At 40.1% G+C, this 20,725-nt stretch overlaps 1 protein-coding gene across 11 annotated transcripts in view; it reads right to left on the reverse strand.

The window, feature by feature from the left end:
* gek (serine/threonine-protein kinase gek) overlaps positions 1–20,725 on the reverse strand; it is a 266,032-nt gene that overhangs the window by 19,378 nt on the left and 225,929 nt on the right. For 10 of the 11 annotated variants that reach the window (XR_011714432.1, XM_071676518.1, XM_071676526.1 and 7 more), the window contains 2 exons: positions 7,443–7,605; positions 2,674–2,800 (listed from right to left, as the gene is read on the reverse strand). Coding sequence is in view for 9 of the 11 variants with exons in the window: in XM_071676518.1 (XP_071532619.1) it covers positions 2,674–2,800; positions 7,443–7,605 (290 nt within the window). In the remaining 2 variants the exon portion in view is untranslated. Of the gene's footprint in view, positions 1–2,673; positions 2,801–7,442; positions 7,606–8,492; positions 8,586–20,725 lie in introns of all 11 variants that reach the window. The other variant, XR_011714433.1, reaches the window with a different exon arrangement.

Raw genomic sequence — 20,725 nt, forward strand, 5'->3', positions numbered from 1 at the left:
TGAGGCAGGGCTGTGTGATTTTTATTTTCACACATCTCTTACCCTTACATTACTTACTCGGTCAAAATACCTCACACCATATACTGTCCTCGAACATTTCATTTCCAACACACTCACCCTCCTCTACACAACCCTATCTACAGCCCATGAAGGCCGCAAGTATGGATATGTACATGTGTATACATGTATATGCCTGTGTATGTATATGTATGAATATGTTGGAATGTATGTGTATGTATATGTACATGTGTGGGTGTTTATGTATATACATGTGTATGTGGGTGGGTTGGACCATTGCTCGTCTGTCTCCTTGCGCTACCTCGTTAATGCAGGAGACGTCAGTTAAGTATAATAAGTAAATAGTTATAATATATATAATTACCTTGTCGCTGTCTCCCGCATTAGCGAGGTAGCGCAAGGAAACAGACGAAAGAATAGCCCAACCCACCTACATACATATGTATATACATAAACGTCCCCACACGCACACATACATACCTATGCATTTCAAAGTATAAATATATATACATACACAAACATATACACATGTACATAATTCATACTTGCTGCCTTCATTCATTCCTGTCGCCACCCTGCCACACATGAAATGACACCCCCCTCCCCCCACACGTGTGTGAGGTAGAGCTAGGAAAAGACAACAAAGGCCACATTCGTTAACACTCAATCTCTAGCTGTCATGTATAATGCACCGAAACCACAGCTCCCTTTCCACAGCCAGGCCCCACTAAACTTTCCATGGTTTACCCCAAACACTTCACAGGCCCTGGGTCAATCCATTGACAGCACGTCAACCTGAAACATACAGGAGGGAGAAAGGCATGCCAGGAATAGAGTGAATTGGAATGATGTGGTATGCCGGGGTCAACATGCTGTCAATGGATTGAACCAAGGCATGTGAAGCATCTGGGGTAAACCAAGGAAAGTTTTGTGGGGCCTGGAAGTGGAAAGGGAGCTGTGGTTTCGGTGCATTGCATGACAGCTAGAGACTGAAAGTGAACAAACATGACACACACATGGGGGGAGGGGGAGTGCCATTTCATGTGTGGTGGGGTGGCGAAGGGAATAGATGAAGGTAGCAAGTATGGACATGTACAAGTGCACATATATGTCTGTGTATGTATATGTATACGTTGAAATGTACAGGTATGTGAGGCCGTTTATGTATATACATGTGTATGCGGGTGGGTTGGGCCATTCTTTCCTTTGTTTCCTTGCGCTACCTCGCTAACGTGGGAGACAGCGACTAAGTATTAAGTAAAAGGATAAGTAAGTAAAACTATGTTGATATGTATATGTATGTTTATTCCTATGAGTCCACGGGGAAAATGAAACTTATCGGGTTTCGTTTTCCCCGTGGACTCATAGGAATATCTTGATCACACGGAAAATTGTGATCCTTCCCACCACGTATGTATATGTGCGCGTATAGGCATTTATGTCCATATATGTGTATATGAATGGATGGGCCTTTCTTCATCTGTTTCCTGGTGCTACCTCACTGATGTGGGAAACAGCGATTATGTATAATAAAAATATAATAATATCCTCTAAGTAAAATATTTTAAAACATTAAAATTTCCAAATCACTTCATATATCTAAAAAAAATTGAACCACCAAAATTTTGCTTAACACAGGTTTTACTGCATCTCCTAAAAAAATTTCTATTAGCTGAAAATAAAAGAATGATAAAAACAGAACCCAATCTGCTATCAGCAGAGCAGTAAAGACTCCCAACCCCTTGTATTTGAAATATACTTCTGCAAAGTATAAAAGGTCCAGCAACAGACAAAAAAGAAAAAATATGTATAAAAGCCCAGTGAAAAAAGGAAGCAAGAACAACAAATCAGGAAGCTCCTTGATGGAACACACTGAATTACTGATGCAGCTGCTTCTGACAAGCTGAAAACACCAAATTTCTTGATTTTCAAATCCAAAGCACTAACTCACAATGGGACAAAAATACAGTGACAATTCAAAGAACAAAAAATCAAAACTACATACTAGCATGGTTATATCAAAACACTAATGATGCTCAAATATCAATAATGGGAAAATCACCAATGGTGCAAGCTAGGGAAGACTAATTAGACAAAACTTAATGAAAACTAACCCTCATCAGGATAAACAAGCAACATACAGCTATGGAGCTGCTATAAAAACACTTTATCATAGAGTAAAATTTTGAATAAACAAAGAAATATAAACTTCAGAGAATTGGGTGCCTGGTAATAAAGCCACCTACCACAAACCAATAGGGGCAACTGGGAAAACACAATAATTGTCAACCTATTACTCCTCTAGCTTTTGTCCTCTTTATTTCTTTTCAAAAGTTACATTTTTACAGATTCCTCCATAGACCTGACTTACTGTTTTACTTCAAAGAAACCAATATTAACACATATTATCTGACTATGATAACACTTTATAACTGATATAATGTATCTCTATCATATCCTTACTTCCTTTCATTTCTTATTATTTTTGTTTACATTTACTACTCTATCAATATCTGCCTTAATTTCTATATCTTAAATAAAATCATAAACAAAAGAAAAATCTTAACATACAATTAATCATACAAAAAACAAGTGAATAGACATTTGATTGTTAGAAAAACTAATGAATTTTCACGTGAAAGGCAAGAAACTAACCATTGTGAACGTTGGAATAATGAGGCTGTGGCAGAGGTTGATGACTGAAAGAGCGGCGAGGAGGATCAGGTCCCTGTGGTAATCTTGGTGGGGCTAACTTTCCACTTGTTTGAAGCATACTGCGTACCTAGTGTGAACAGACAAGTTAAATAAATTTGCATGTACTTCCTTACTAAAAAATAAAAAAGTCAACTAAGTATGAATGGGATTGGGGTCATAAAAAGTATGTTTAATCTAAAAGGCCTTCCTTTGTTAAGACTTAATGAAATAGTAAGAATATAGCTTTGACTTGCTTGGCTTAAGCTTGCAAGACATCTACATCCAAGGAATTCTTAAAAATTTAACAATTAGCTTCATCCAATCATGCAATGGGAGATTAGTCTCCAGCTAGTATAAAACAACCACTCCCTCCACGTGTTGGCACCACTTACATAAATCATCCTTTCTGACTAATAAATGTACTCTTCTGAAAAGAAGCTCAAGGATACAATCAGTGCAGCAGTATAGATGAGGTATATCTTTGCCTTCCTAGCTTACAAAATTATTTATCATTTATATTTATTTTGCTTTGTCGCTGTCTCCCGCGTTTGCGAGGTAGCGCAAGGAAACAGATGAAAGAAATGGCCCAACCCACCCCCATACACATGTATATACACACACGTCCACACACGCAAATATACATACCTATACATCTCAACGTACACATATATATACACACACAGACACATACATATATACCCATGCACACAATTCACACTGTCTGCCTTTATTCATTCCCATCGCCACCTCGCCACACATGGAATACCATCCCCCTCCCCCTTCATGTGTGCGGGGTAGCGCTAGGAAACGACAACAAAGGCCCCATTCGTTCACACTCAGTCTCCAGCTGTCATGCAATAATGCCCGAAACCACAGCTCCCCTTCCACATCCAGGCCCCACACAGCTTTCCATGGTTTACCCCAGACGCTTCACATGCCTTGATTCAATCCACTGACAGCACGTCAACCCCAGTATACCACATCGATCCAATTCACTCTATTCCTTGCCCGCCTTTCACCCTCTTGCATGTTCAGGCCCCGATCACTCAAAATCTTTTTCACTCCATCTTTCCACCTCCAATTTGGTCTCCCACTTCTCCTCGTTCCCTCCACCTCTGACACATATATCCTCTTGGTCAATCTTTCCTCACTCATTCTCTCCGTGTGCCCAAACCATTTCAAAACACCCTCTTCTGCTCTCTCAACCACGCTCTTTTTATTTCCACACATCTCTCTTACCCTTACATTACTTACTCGATCAAACCACCTCACACCACACATTGTCCTCAAACATCTCATTTCCAGCACATCCACCCTCCTGCGCACAACTCTATCCATAGCCCACGCCTTGCAACCATACAACATTGCTGGAACCACTATTCCTTCAAACATACCCATTTTTGCTTTCCGAGATAATGTTCTCGACTTCCACACATTCTTCAAGGCTCCCAGGATTTTCGCCCCCTCCCCCACCCTATGATTCACTTCCGCTTCCATGGTTCCATCCACTGCCAGATCCACTCCCAGATATCTAAAACACTTTACTTCCTCCAGTTTTTCTCCATTCAAACTTACCTCCCAATTGACTTGACCCTCAACCCTACTGCACCTAATAACCTTGCTCTTATTCACATTTACTCTTAACTTTCTTCTTTCACACACTTTACCAAACTCAGTCACCAGCTTCTGCAGTTTCTCACATGAATCAGCCACCAGCGCTGTATCGTCAGCGAACAACAACTGACTCACTTCCCAAGCTCTCTTATCCACAACAGACTTCATTCTTGCTCCTCTTTCCAAAACTCTTGCATTCACCTCCCTAACAACCCCATCCATAAACAAATTAAACAACCATGGAGACATCACACACCTCTGCCACAAACCTACATTCACTGAGAACCAATCACTTTCCTCTCTTCCTACACGTACACATGCCTTACATCCTCGATAAAATTACCTTTTCAATAAAATGGCTTTTTTGAGTTAGATATGCATTCCTCTTCCTATATTATATGAGCTTATTAGTTTGGGTTCCGTAATTATGATTTTCAAAGACCCTATTAAAGGTTACGTGAAATCCAAATTAGTTTGTACTTAACTGATAACACTCAGTTACACAAAGGAAATATCAAAAACACATATGAACACAAAAGACTACTAAAATGTGTAATAACAAAATGTCTGTCACTTACATGTTCACAAAGCATTCTTCATGCAATTCATTTTTTGAGGAATAAGATACATCCTAATGCTTTCAAATAACACAAGCCAAATAATGCAAACCAATTCTAAACCAATTTAGATAAGGTGAAGGTGAATAGTTGTAGAGGTTTTCAGAAATGAAGAAAGATGTTGAGGAGAAGAGAGTGGTGAGAGTAAGTGTGATTGGAAAGGAGACTTGTGTGAAGAAGTACCAGGAGAAATCGAGTGCGGAATGGCAAAAGGTGAGAGCAAATGACGTAAGGGGAGTGGGGGAGGAATGGGATGTAATTAAGGAAGCAGTGATGGTTTGCACAAAAGATGCAAGTGGCATGAGAAAGGTGGGAGGTGGGATGAAGAAGTAAGATTGTTAGTGAAAGAGAAGAGAGAGACGTTTGGACAATTTTTATAGGGAAGTAGTGCATATGACTGGGAGATGTAAAAAAGAATGAGGCAGGAGGTCAAGAGAAAGGCGCAAGAGGTAAAAAAGAAGGCAAATGAGAGTTGGAATGAGAGAGTATCATTAAATTCTAAGGAGAATAAGATGTTTTGGAAGAAGGAAAATAAAGTAAGACAAGAGAACAAACGGGAACATCGGTGAAGGGGGCAAATGGGGAGGTAATAACAAGTAGTGATGAAGTGAGAAGGAGATGGAGTGAGTATTTTGAAGGTTTGTTGAATGTTTGAGGATAGAGTGGCAGATATAGGGTGTTTTGGTTGGGGTGGTGTGCAAAGTGAGAGGGTCAGGGATAATGGTTTGGTAAACAAACAAGAGGAAGTGAAACCTTTGCGGAAGATGAAAGCCAGCAAGGAGGTGGGTCAGGATGGTACTGCAATGGAATTTATTAGAAAAGGGGGTGACTGTGTTGTTGACCAGATGGATCATGGTGAAGTGCCTGAGGATTGGCAGAATGCATACATAGTGCCATTGTATAAAGGCAAAAGGGATAAAGATAAAGGTGAGTGCTCAAATTACAGAGTCATAAGTTTATTGAGTATTCCTGGGAAACTATATGGGAGGGTATTGATTGAGAGGGTAAAGGCATGTATAGAGCATCAGACTGAGGAAGAGCAGTGTGGTTTCAGAAGTGGTAGAGGATGTGTGGATCAGGTGTTTGCTTTGAAGAATGTATGTGAGAAATACTTAGAAAAACAGACGGATATGTATGTAGCATTTATGGATCTGGAGAAGGCATATGAGAGGGTTGACAGAGATGCTTTGTGGAAAGTTTTAAAAGTATATGGAGTGCGAGATAAGCTGCTAGAAGCAGTGAAATTTTTTACCAAGGATGTAAGGCATGCATACTAGAAGGAAGAAAGGAAAGTGATTGGTTCCCGGTAAATGTCGGTTTGCGGCAGGGATGCGTGATGTCTCTATGGTTGCTTAATTTATTTATGGATAGGGTGCTTGGGGAGGTAAATGCAAGAGTTTTGGAGAGAGGGGCAAGTATGCAGTCTGTACCGGATGAGAGGGCTTGGGAAGTGAGTCAGTTGTTGTTCGCTGATGATACAGTGCTGGTGGCTGATTCGGGTGAGAAACTCCAGAAGTTGGTGACTGAGTTTGGTAAAGTGGATGAAAGAAGAAAGTTGAGAGTAAATGTGAATAAGAGCAAGGTCATTAGGTTCAGTAGAGTTGAGAGACAAGTTAATTAGGAGGTAAGTATGAATGGAGAAAAAATTGAGGAAGTAAAGTGTTTCAGATATCTGGGAGTGGATTTGGCAGCAGATTGGAACCATGGAAGCAGGAGTGAGTCACAGGGTGGGGGAAGGGACAAAGGTTCTGGGAGCGTTGAAGAATGTGTGGAAGGCGAGAACATTATCTTGGAGAGCAAAATAAGTATGTTTGAAGGAATAGTGGTTCCAACAATCTTATATGGCTGAGGCATGGGCTACAGATAGTGCTGTGCAGAGGAGGGTGGAAGTGTTGGAAATGAAATGTTTGAGGACAATATGTCATGTGCAGTGGTTTGATCGAGTAAGTAACGAAAGGGTAAGAGAGATGAATGGTAATAAAAAGAGCATGGTTGAGAGAGCAGAGGAGGATGTGTTGAAATGGCTCAGACACATGGAGAGAATGAGTGAGGAAAGATTGCTAACATGGTGTTAGGGTGTTATGATGAGGTCATCATCATAAACTTCATGTGGTTTGCTTGAGGTAATGGAATGTCATGTTGAAAGAGATTGAAGAGTTGGAGTGAAGACTGCTCCCTAGGGAATTCATTGTAGAGTTTAAAAAAGCTTTAGAAGTGGAGCCACTGTGAATGACTGCTATGTCAGCCAGCTTTGAAACTAGCCAACCACTTTGAGTGGGTGTCAGAACATGGTTTAGAATACTTTGTTCATGTCTAGTGCCACTAGCCCCATGCAGGAAAGGGCCTATAGCAGGTTGAATCAATCTAAGGATATATGAGGTCAGCATGTATAGTTATGATTTGGGTCTCATTACATCAAATCACTTCCATTATCAAAACATTCACCCTAAGTTAAGCAATGGTAAAGGAAAATCTGTTGTTGCAAAAACATGAACTCACCCTATGGATAGACTGTGTTTGTTGTGTGCGTTGGTCAGCAGTAGTGCTGAGTCGAGAGGGCAAGTCAACTAAGCGCTGGATCTCTATACTGTCTCCTGGACCCATATGACTTATGTGATTAAAATTAGTGGGTCCTGAGATCAGCTTGCTGCGACGATCAGTTCTGTGGAAGGCCAAATTAGAGATAACGGTCATGTCATTATTCTTTATTATATTAAAATCTACTGCAACTACATAAAAACTATTAAATTACCTGGTATGACAAGCACCACGATAATAATACTTTTACTGTATACTGATAGTGAATGTAGTGCATCACAATAATTCTGAACTTAAGATTATAGACATAAAAGTGCACATAAGATATTTGGAAAGGCCACAACAACCCATATAAGCTGCATTCTCCCTGAGCATGAGGTTACTAAGGTTTACAAGATGTAATTTTAAGTTCATAATATCTACAAATCTGCTTAATAAACGATAAATCTGGAGAGCTTTATAAAATGGTATAAACTAATTCAATCATGCTATACAAGTTAACCAAAATGTATAAAACATTGCCATGTAGTTATGCCTCAACACGACAGACAAACCATATATGCTAAAACAATCACAAAGAGCTTCAGGTGCTGACTGACAATAAACATTAAAGTAGTAACTAAAATATTAACTAAAACACTCAGATTATATTAGTATGTACAAATACAAAAAATACCAATACAGAAATGAGGGTTGAATCTAAGTGAAACTATCAAATCTTAAACTTTGAAAAGAGTTTTTGAATGCAATCAAAACTGAATTAAGCAGTGTACTGCTGTGGCATGAATGACAGATGTCACTACTGCAAGCAGGTCTGTGAAAGGTCTCATTGCCCTGTTATGAAACACTAAATGATTTGGTGAAAATGCCATTGTTGCTGCCATAAGCTACAGTAAACTACTGGTAGGTAAGAACTAAACAATGGTCTGCTGATACATCAGCTGCTGACCAAACACTTTAACACAAAAAGGGATTAGTGTGGCTGGTGAACATGGCACACGCCTAGGTTACCATGGGTTGCTGGAGGTGCTCAGCTGGCGGGTGAGAGAGGCCGGCAACGGCTGCACCAACTGTAACATGCGGCTCTCCAGCTGCCTCAACCGCCTGGCCAACCACATGCCACAACCACGGTCATTACAATACTGTTACTATGATGCTAACACAGGCTACCTATCATGTGCCATATACTGAGCAAAGGCTAATACATGTACTAATTTGTGCACATAAAATTGAAAAAAGGAATCTGAAACTGTTCTATCAACGAACAGTACAGGACTGTTTTGCCTCCAAATGTAACAAAAAGTACCTCTACGAGCTAAAACATACCCATCTAGGAAAAAAAAAGATTCAAATATAATGTTAACAATGGATTACTGGGGATTAGAAATGCTGAAAGCTTTTACTAGGGAAACAGCATTAGTAACATAGTTTGATGTACGGGATTCGAACACATGACAGTTTCATTAAATAATTCCTTATCTTGAACAGTCATGAAGTTTAGCCATCTACATATAGTAAACAAATCTATGAAGATCAACTTTACAAGATCATTATGCCCTACGACAACAGTGATCCAAAGTAGTGTAGTTATGTAAAGAAAGTTTAAGGATGATAAACCTATAAAAAAGTATGATACAATACGAATATAAAGTTTATATTCTTATGAGCATGGTACATACAGACATCAAATACATCCCTAAATATACCTTGCGGTTCAATATCATGGAATATGATACATCTAAAGACCACTCAATCATGTTGGTTTTATATGACAAAAATAATTTTATGTCCATTCATAAACAGAAATACTCAATACAGTAAGAGGAAACCATTCATCAAATTCCTTTTTAATATGCATTTATCTACAACACACAAATTTTTTTTTTTTTTGTGGCCTTATGACCTTATGCAGAAACCTGTTTAACTTTTGGCATACTTTCAGCAATCATAAAAAATCAAAAAATAAATACCCTTCCAAGAATAAAATGCTGACATACTTGGAGAAAAAACAAAAATCACTGATATGCAAGTGCTCTTCATCGCTCATACTGAAAATACTAATCTTACTGAAAAGTCTTCCCGATTTCTTTCTTCCTTCCCTTCATGCTCAGATGCACAAATACATGTAAAATGAAAAGTGATATTGTTCAACAGGAAATGTCATAAAGTGAAAAAGATCGGGGAAGTACTAAGGGGATGTAAAAGATATTGCCATCAGCCAATGTAAGAAAGATATAAAAGGCCAAGTAAGAAAGAAGCAGAGAGGTTTGAAAAGTGCATTGTGGACAAAACAAAACCCTATCCACTCTTTTCCAAAAGTTCATTAAGAACAGTGTCTAATTAGGGACACTGTCATGTGGCAAAATTGTTGTGAGGCAATGATGTACAAAAGAAAAAGGCTGAAAATTATATAATCAAAATGTAATGAATAAGGAATGTAACTGAGAATCATGTAAATGTCATACTGTGCAAAAACCTACTGTGTGTGCAGTGAAATATATCATGTTATCATTATTTATAATTCACTGGATACTGTGTTATAAGGAATCTCCATAAGTAAGAGGCATGTTATTATCATAAAAATGAAAACATATATATATGTTTTTTTTTTTAATTTTCCGAAAGAAGGAACAGAGAAGAGGGCCAGGTGAGGATATTTCCTCAAAGGCCCAGTCCTCTGTTCTTAACGCTACCTCGCTGTCGCGGGAAATGGCAGATAGTATGAAAAAAAAAAAAAAAAAAATGTGTGAGTTATGTAAATTAAGGGTGTTGGTTATAAAGGGCTGAGGTGATAATACAATATGTCATGTCAGCAGTGATAACACAGCTAGTGGATCATCAGCATATTCACAAACTTTAAACATCTGTACAGCACCAAATAAGTTTGCTCGATTTTCTCAATATCTTCTATCAACTGATGCCAAAGTTATCTATTTCTATTATCATTTTTGCAAACCCCATATTGGGACATCCCTCAGTTTGGGGGCTTCATAGTTTAAGGATGAAATATAAATATCAATAATTTGAAATGTACATCATACTGTATTCTGTGTTGTCATTACTGTAATTTACACATCAAAAAATTAAGAACCCTGGCAAAAATTACTTTCATTTTTCATTAAAAATTCGTCACTTCCCAAAAGCATCCTTAACTTATTATTTTAGATACAGGTATAATATATTGCTTTCTGATATTCAAATGCATTTTCTACAAATAAATAATGAGTTTAGCTGTTTATTGATTAAGATGAGTGAATTTCTATATCATTTATGGGTGAACAATTTTTCTCTATCCAGTATAAATTTAGAGTTTTATTGCCAGATATAGAAAGAACCCCTCTTCTATTACTGAAAAGAGTAACCTAAAATCAATTACACCTGAATGACTGACCAGCATTTGTAATCATGATGTATTTCTACGTTAATATATAATTCTCATTGACTTATCACCCCTAATAATTTCAAGACGGCAATACTAAACGTCGACAGACAATCAAAAGAAATTGAAACTCTTTTTAATGGTTTAAGTCCTCACTCATGAATATTATCAGTGATTTTTTTTTTCTTACCCATAACTGCCTTTAATACCTCTTTCAGCCAGCAGCATTCAGCATTCAGTATCTAGTTATCATGTATAAAAATATACTGTAACCAGTGAGCATCATCCACAGACAATCCTCTTTGATTTTTCTCTGGTTTACCCTGACCACTTTGTACTCCCTAATTCAGTCTAATCACAGCTAACTGCCCACAGTGGACCACATCAGTTCAATTCTTTCTATCCAACACACACCTCTCAACCTCCTGAATGTTCAGACACTTGATAACTCAAAGTCTCCTTTACTCTTAAATGTACCCAAAACCTTTGCTCTGTGATTTACTTCAGCTCCACAGTTCTATCCACTGATACATTAAGATATTCAAAGCAATCCAATTCCTCCCCATTTGAACAGTCCTATCTCAACCCACTACTGTACCTCATTAACTTACTTATTGTTAGCAAATAACATATTCATTTTACACCTTTTTGCATATCCCACCTTACCAAGTTAGTCAAAAACAAATGAACAAAAGCTATATTTGCAGACATACACTACAGTGTTCATGTATAAATACTGAAACCAGTGCTTACCATCCACAGGCAAGCTAAAAAAACTACTCCATGGTTTAGACTGAATTCTTTGTATGCCTCAATTCAGCCCTTTGCAGGATACTGTCCCCAATACATCACATCAAATGTAATTTAACCTATCCCATCCATGACTCTTCAATTCCTGAATGTTCAGGTCTCGACTTTCCACAGCCTCCTTCACTCCTTCCTTCCATCTATTTCTAATACATAGATCCTACTATTCAGTCTTTCTTTGCTCATCCTCTCCATAGGCCAAAACCATTTTGGTTTGCCCAGGTTGGCTATGTCAATCAAACTGCTCATACAACAATATCTCACTCTTATATCATCATCTAATCACTGCCTTATCACACACTGCTCTCAGGATTTAATTTTCCAGTGTGTCCACCTTCTTTTATTTTGCATTCAAAGACTACAGCACCTTAAAGAGTACCTAATCTGTGCCTATCAGACAGATCTAACTTTCCAATCATTCCTAAAGGCACCTGAAACAATTTACTTTCAAACTTGAAAGTTTGAAAGCAAATTTAAATACGTCAACTCAACTACAATTAGCAGATACAGAAGTATTTTTCTGTACCATATTCATTATTCATTTATAAAGCAGACTTGTTTCAATATTCAAATAGATTAGCAACAACTTATATGTCCCCCCCAAAAAAATGGGAAGAAATTCCATACTTAAGCTAGATATCACTGCAGAGCAGTTAGTCGTTAAAAAATTAACCTGGAAGAATAAAACTTGATACTACAGTCTCATGCAGAGTAATATCTCTGGTGCTTGTCACAACCTACATACATATTACACAAAACAGTGTGGCAAAAGGTTTTACAAACAACTTATCCTTTTTGATGCAAGTTTTGTAATTACACCTCAGCATTAGCATACTGAAAGCATGTCCTCAGGAGATCACATTACAAAACTGGGGAAGCAATGCATTTCACTCCAAGATTAACAAACCACCAACCCCCAAGTACAAATAAAAAGCTTAACCCCACGTCACACTTCAGTAACCTCTACTAAAAGACCCCACCACCCCTAAAAAATAACACTGACGAAACACACACACACAAAATAAACCAGCAAATGCTATACAACCAAACTCCTCAATAAGTTTTAAATTCCATCCCACCAGATGAACACCCATTAGAAACCACACACCCCAGATAGACACGAGTTGCACTCTCCTGCTTACGCTCTAGACATCACCCATTTCTAAAACATTGCAAACCCCATTTCAACAAATCCCAAAACCTTCCATGCCCATGACGCAACTACCATCAAGACAATAGCATTAGCAAGGTAGCATAAAAAAAAAAAAAAAGAGGGCTGAGCCTAAGAGGGAAAATCCTCACTTGGCCTCCTTCTCTGTTCCTCCTTTTGAAAAAGTACAAACTGGAGGGGAGGATTTCCAGCGCCCAGCATCCTCCACTTTTAGTTGCCTTTTACAACACGCTGGGAATACATGGAAGGTATTCTTTCTCCCCTATCCCTTGCCCCTCTCTAAAACTCTTGCATTCACCTCCCTAACAACCCCATCCATAAAGAAATTAAACAACCACGGAGACATCATGCACCCGTGCCGCAATTATACTCAAATATGTGTGTGTGTGTATATGTGTGTGTATATCTATATATATTCCCTCAAAGGCCCAGTTCTCTGTTCTTAACGCTACCTCGCTAACGCGGGAAATAGCGAATAGTATGAAAGAAAAAAGAAATATATATATATATATATATATATGGTGTGGGAGGCAAGTTGTTAGAAGCAGTGAAAAGTTTTTATCGAGGATGTAAGGCATGTGTACGTGTAGGAAGAGAGGAAAGTGATTGGTTCTCAGTAAATGTAGGGTTGCGGCAGGGGTGTCTGATGTCTCCATGGTTGTTTAATTTGTTTATGGATGGGGTTGTTAGGGAGGTGAATGCAAGAGTTTTGGAAAGAGGGGCAAGTATGAAGTCTGTTGTGGATGAGAGAGCTTGGGAAGTGAGTCAGTTGTTGTTCGCTGATGATACAGCGCTGGTGGCTGATTCATGTGAGAAACTGCAGAAGCTGGTGACTGAGTTTGGTAAAGTGTGTGAAAGAAGAAAGTTAAGAGTATATGTGAATAAGAGCAAGGTTATTAGGTACAGTAGGATTGAGGGTCAAGTCAACTGGGAGGTAAGTTTGAATGGAGAAAAACTGGAGGAAGTAAAGTGTTTTAGATATCTGGGAGTGGATCTGGCAGTGGATGGAACCATGGAAGCAGAAGTGAATCACAGGGTGGGGGAGGGGGCGAAAATCCTGGGAGCCTTGAAGAATGTGTGGAAGTCGAGAACATTATCTCGGAAAGCAAAAATGGGTATGTTTGAAGGAATAGTGGTTCCAACAATGTTGTATGGTTGCGAGGCGTGGGCTATGGATAGAGTTTTGCGCAGGAGGGTGGATGTGCTGGAAATGAGATGTTTGAGGACAATGTGTGGTGTGAGGTGGTTTGATCAAGTAAGTAATGTAAGGGTAAGAGAGATGTGTGGAAATAAAAAGAGCATGGTTGAGAGAGCAGAAGAGGGTGTTATGAAATGGTTTGGGCACATGGAGAGAATGAGTGAGGAAAGATTGACCAAGAGGATATATGTGTCGGAGGTGGAGGGAACGAGGAGAAGTGGGAGACCAAATTGGAGGTGGAAAGATGGAGTGAAAAAGATTTTGAGTGATCGGGGCCTGAACATGCAGGAGGGTGAAAGGCGGGCAAGGAATAGAGTGAATTGGATCGATGTGGTATACCGGGGTTGACGTGCTGTCGGTGGATTGAATCAGGGCATGTGAAGCGTCTGGGGTAAACTATGGAAAGTTGTGTGGGGCCTGGATGTGGAAAGGGAGCTGTGGTTTCGGGCATTATTGCATGACAGCTAGAGACTGAGTGTGAACGAATGGGGCCTTTGTTGTCTTTTCCTAGCGCTACCTCGCACACATGAGGGGGGAGGGGGATGGTATTCCATGTGTGGCGAGGTGGCGATGGGAATGAATAAAGGCAGACAGTGTGAATTGTGTGCATGGGTATATATGTATGTGTCTGTGTGTGTATATATATGTGTACATTGAGATGTATAGGTATGTATATTTGCGTGTGTGGACGTGTATGTATATACATGTGTATGGGGGTGGGTTGGGCCATTTCTTTCGTCTGTTTCCTTGTGCTACCTCGCAAACGCGGGAGACAGCAACAAAGCAAAATAAATATAAATATAAAATTTTTATCATTATTACACGTCCACAAACGCATATATACATACCTATACATCTCAATGTACACATATATATACACACAGACACATACATATATACCCATGCAATGCACACAATTCACACTGTCTGCCTTTATTCATTCCCATCGCCACCTCGCCACACATGGAATACCATCCCCCTCCCCCCTCATGTCTGTGAGGTAGCGCTAAGAAAAGACAACAAAAGCGCCATTCGTTCACACTCAGTCTCTAGCTGTCATGCAATAATGCCCGAAACCACAGCTCCCTTTCCACATCCAGGCCCCACACAACTTTCCATGGTTTACCCCAGACGCTTCACATGCCCTGATTCAATCCACTGACAGCACGTCAACCCCGGTATACCACATCGATCCAATTCACTCTATTCCTTGCCCGCCTTTCACCCTCCTGCATGTTCAGGCCCCGATCACTCAAAATCTTTTTCACTCCATCCTTCCACCTCCAATTTGGTCCCTCACTTCTCCTCGTTCCCTCCCCCTCTGACACGTATATCCTCTTTGTCAATATTTCCTCACTCATTCTCTCCATGTGACCAAACCATTTCATACACCCTCTTCTGCTCTCTCAACCACACTCTTTTTATTACCACACATTTCTCTTACCCTTTCATTACTTACTCAATCAAACCACCTCACACCACATTTTGTCCTCAAATATCTCATTTCCAACACATCCTCCCTCCTGCGCACAACTCTATCTTAAGCCCATGCCTCGCAACCGTATAACGTTGCTGGATCCACTATTCCTTCAAACATACCCATTTTTCTTTCCGAGATAATGTTCTTGCCTTCCACAGCCAAGTAGCATTAAGCAATAGACGAAGAAAGACCCATCCACTCAGATACACACACTTATAAATACACGCACATATACATACATATACATATATGCACATTTACATATTCATACCTACTTGTCTTCATCCATGCCCAGCACTACTCTGCTCCATAGGAAACAGCATCATCACCCCCTGCTTCAGCATGGTAGCGCCAGGAAAAGACAAAAAAAAAAAAAGGCCACATTTGTTCACAGGCAGTCTCTGGCTGTTATGTGTAATGCCCTGAAACCACAGCTCCCTATCCACATACAGGCCTCACAGAACTTTCTATGGTTCAGTCCATTCACAGCACATTGATCCCTATATACCATCTCGTTCCAATTCACTCTATTCCTTGCACAAGTCTCACCCTCCTGTATGTTCAGGCCTCGATCACTTAAAATATCTTTTCCTTCATCCTTCCACCTCCAATTTGGTCTCCTGATTTGCCTTGTTCCCTCCACCTTTGACACATATATCCTCTTTATCAACCTTTCCTTACTCATTTATTCCATATGTCCGCACTATTTCTACACGCCCTCTTCTGCTCCCTCAACCACCGATCACTGAAAATCTTTTTTCACTCCGTCCCTTCAACTCCGAATAATACAATGAAAATCTTAACCAACAAATCAAAAGTCTTCCCTTTCTAAATAAATTCAACTGCCATATTTCATCTTGCATAAGGCTTTCACCATCTTTTCAATCTTACTAAACTACTCTCCATAAGTCTCTCACTACCAAGACATCCTCATATTCTCCCTAAAATTTACTGATGCTAGCTCACTCAACTCTCATTTACACATCTGTCTCAGAAGTGGAGGGAACAAAGAGAACAGGGAGACCAAATTGGAGACAGGAGAATGGAGTTTAAAAGATTTGAGCAATCAGGGCCTTAACATGCAAGGAGGGGGAAAGCACATGTCATCAACATCCAAGCAAAAATGACCACCACCATACAGCTCTCTCATGGCCTGCCAATACAACATAGACCTAATGCTATTTTCTGGAAAGGTGGGACACATCACTGAATTGCCACAAGCTACCAAGTCTGCCATTTCAGGGCAGAGGGAACATGTCGCTGACCCATCCGGTCCTGGATTTCGAAGGTCAGGGAGAATCAGGTGAGCCCAACCTGACCCCAACTCTACACCTGAATAATCATGGTCTTGCTTGGCCCAACTTAGTATATTTAGTTATGGACTGTCTATATCTACCTCATTTAATAAAATTTTTCTGTGTTTCCTCAACTGTAAGTTTCTCCTTTATTTTTTGTTATACTTTATCACTGTCTCCCACGTTAGTGAAGTAGCGCAAGGAAACAAACGAAAGAATGGCCCAACCCACCCACACACACATGTATATACATACACGTCCACACACGCACATACACATACCTATACATCTCAACGTATCCATATATATACAAACACACAGACATATACATATATACACATGCACATAATTCATAGTCTACCCTTATTCATTCCCGTCATGACCCCGCCACACATGAAATGACAACCCCTCCCCCCGCATGTGCGCGAGGTAGCGCTAGGAAAAGACAACAAAGGCCTCATTCGTTCACACTCAGTCTCTAGCTGTCATGTATAATGCACCAAAACCGCAGCTCCCTTTCCACATTCAGGCCCCACAAAACTTTCCATGGGTTACCCCAGACGCTTCACATGCCCTGGTTCAATCCATTGACAGCATGTCGACCCCGGAATACCACATTGTTCCAATTCATTCTATTCCTTGCATGCCTTTCACCCTCCTGCATGTTCAGGCCCCAATCACTAAGAATCTTTTTCACTCTATCTTTCCACCTCAAATTTGGTCTCCCACTTCTCCTCATTCCCTCCACCTCTGACACACATATCCTCTTTGTCAATCATTCCTCCCTCATTATCTCTGCTATCTCTTTTTATTACCACACATCTCTCTTACCCTTTCATTACTTACTCAATCAAACCACCTCACACCACATATTTTCCTCAAACATCTTATTTCCAGCACATCACCCTCCTCCATACAACTCCATCTATAGCCCATGCCTCGCAACTATATAACATTGGTGGAACCACTATTCCTTCAAACATACCCATTTTTGCTTTTCAAGATAACGTTCTTGACTTCCACACATTTTTCAACACTCCCATAACTTTCATCCCCTCCCCCACCCTATGATTCACTTCCGCTTCCATGGTTCCATCCGCTGCCAAATCCACTCCCAGATATCTAAAACATTTCACTTCCTCCAGTTTTTCTCCATTTAAACTTACCTCCCAAATGACTTGTCCTAATAACCTTGCTCTTATTCACATTTACTCTCAGCTTTCTTTTTTCACACACTTTACCAAACTCAGTCACCAGCTTCTGCAGTTTCTCACCCGGATCAGCCACCAGCACTGTATCATCAGCGAACAACAACTGACTCACTTCCCAAGCTCTTTCATCCACAACAGACTGCATACTTGCCCCTCTCTCCAAAACTCTTGCATTCACCTCCCTAACAACCCCATCCATAAACAAATTACACAACCATGGAGACATCACACATCCCTGACGCAAACCAACATTCACTGAGAACCAATCACTTTCCTCTCTTTCTACACGTACACATGCCTTACATCCTCGATAAAAACTTTTCACAGCTTCTAACAACTTGCCTCCCACACCATATATTCTTAATACCTTCCACAGAGCATCTCTATCAACTTTATCATATGTCATCTCCAGATCCATAAATGCTACATACAAATCCATTTGCTTTTCTAAGTATTTCTCACATACATTCTTCAAAGCAAACACCTGATCCACACATCCTCTACCACTTCTGAAACCACACTGCTCTTCCCCAATCTGATGCTCTGTACATGCCTTCACCCTCTCAATCAATACCCTCCCACATAATTTCCCAGGAATACTCAACAAACTTATAACTCTGTAATTTGAGCACTCACCTTTATCCCCTTTGCCTTTGAACAATGGCTCTATGCAAGCATTCCGCCAATCCTCAGGCACCTCACCATGAGTCATACATACATTACATAACCTAACAACCAGTCAACAATACAGTCACCCCCTTTTTTAATACATTCCACTGCAATACCATCCAAACCCGCTGCTTTGCCAGCTTTCATCTTCCACAAAACTTTTACTACCTTTTCTCTGTTTACCAAACCATTCTCCCTAACCCTCTCACTTTGCACACCACCTTGACCAAAACACCCTATATCTGCCACTCTATCATCAAACACATTCAACAAAACTTCAAAATACTCACTCCGTCTCCTTCTCACATCACCACTACTTGTTATCACCTCCCCATAAGCCCCTTCACAGACGTTCCTATTTGTTCCCTTGTCTTACGCACTTTATTTACCTCCTTCCAAAACATATTTTTATTCTCCCTAAAATTTAATGATACTCTCTCACCCCAACTCTCATTTGCCCTCTTTTTCACCTCTTGCACCCTTCTCTTGACCTCCTGCCTCTTTCTTTTATACATCTCCACATTCATTTGCACTATTTCCCTGCAAAAATCGTCCAAATGCCTCTCTCTTCTCTTTCACTAATAATCTTACTTCTTCATCCCACCACTCACTGTCCTTTCTTATCTGCCCACCTCCCACGCTTCTCATGCCAAAAGCATCTTTTGCGAAAGCCATCACTGCTTCCCTAAATACATCCCATTCCTCCCCCACTCCCCTTACCTCCTTTGTTCTCACCTTTTTCCATTCTGTACTCAGTCTCTCGTGGTACTTCCTCACACAAGTCTCCTTCCCAAGCTCACTTTCTCTCATCACTCTGTTCATCCCGACATTCTCTCTTCTTTTCTGAAAACCTCTACAAATCTTCACCTTCGCCTCCACAAGATAAGGATCAGACATCCCTCCAGTTGCACCTCTCAGTGCATTAATATCCAAAAGTCTCTCTTTCGCGCGCCTATCAATTAACATGTAATCCAATAATGCTCTCTGGCCATCTCTCCTACTTACATATGTATACTTATGTATATCTCTCTTTTTAAACCAGGTATTCCCAATCACCAGTCCTTTTTCAGCACATAAATCAACAAGCTCTTCACCCTTTCCATTTACAACAATGAACACCCCATGTACACCAATTATTCCCTCAACTGCCACATTACTCACCTTTGCATTCAAATCACCCATCACTATAACCCGGTCTCGTGCATCAAAACTACAAACACACTCACTCAGCTGCTCCCAAAACACTTGCCTCTCATGATTTTTCTTCTCATGCCCAGGTGCATATGCACCAATAATCACCCATCTCTCTCCATCCACTTTCAGTTTTACCCATATTAATCTAGAGTTTACTTTCTTACACTCTATCACATACTCCCACCACTCCTGTTTCAGAAGTAGTGCTACTCCTTCCCTTGCTCTTGTCCTCTCACTAACCCCTGACTTTACTCCCAGACATTCCCAAACCACTCTTCCCCTTTACCTTTGAGCTTTGTTTCACTCAGAGCCAAAACATCCAGGTTCCTTTCCTCAAACATACTACCTATCTCTCCTTTTTTCTCATCTTGGTTACATCCACACACATTTAGACACCCCAATCTGAGCCTTCGAGGAAGATGAGCACTCCCCGCGTGACTCCTTCTTCTGTTTCCTCTTTTAGAAAGTTAAAATACAAGGAGGGGAGGGTTTCTAGCCCCCCGCTCCCGTCCCCTTTAGTCGCCTTCTACGACACATGAGGAATGCATGGGAAGTATTCTTTCTTATATACATTTAGTTTGCGTTTTAAATTTCATATCCTAGCTTTGTGACGCAGCCTCTGTGAAAGTGAAAAACTGATTGGAATAAAATGGATGATTTTGGACAACAAGAGTTTGAGCACCCACCTAATGGTAGAGTGACACTGAGTAAACAAGAGAACATAAGAGAGAACATGAGTAACACTAAATACACTGTCCTATTCTATTCCATGTTCATGAGAAAACCTGCTCCCAGCTTACACTAATATATATATCATCTATATCTTTATATTGTCATACT

The sequence above is a fragment of the Panulirus ornatus genome, chromosome 23 (assembly GCF_036320965.1).
Source record: "Panulirus ornatus isolate Po-2019 chromosome 23, ASM3632096v1, whole genome shotgun sequence".
NCBI classification, from domain to species: Eukaryota; Metazoa; Arthropoda; class Malacostraca; order Decapoda; family Palinuridae; genus Panulirus; species Panulirus ornatus.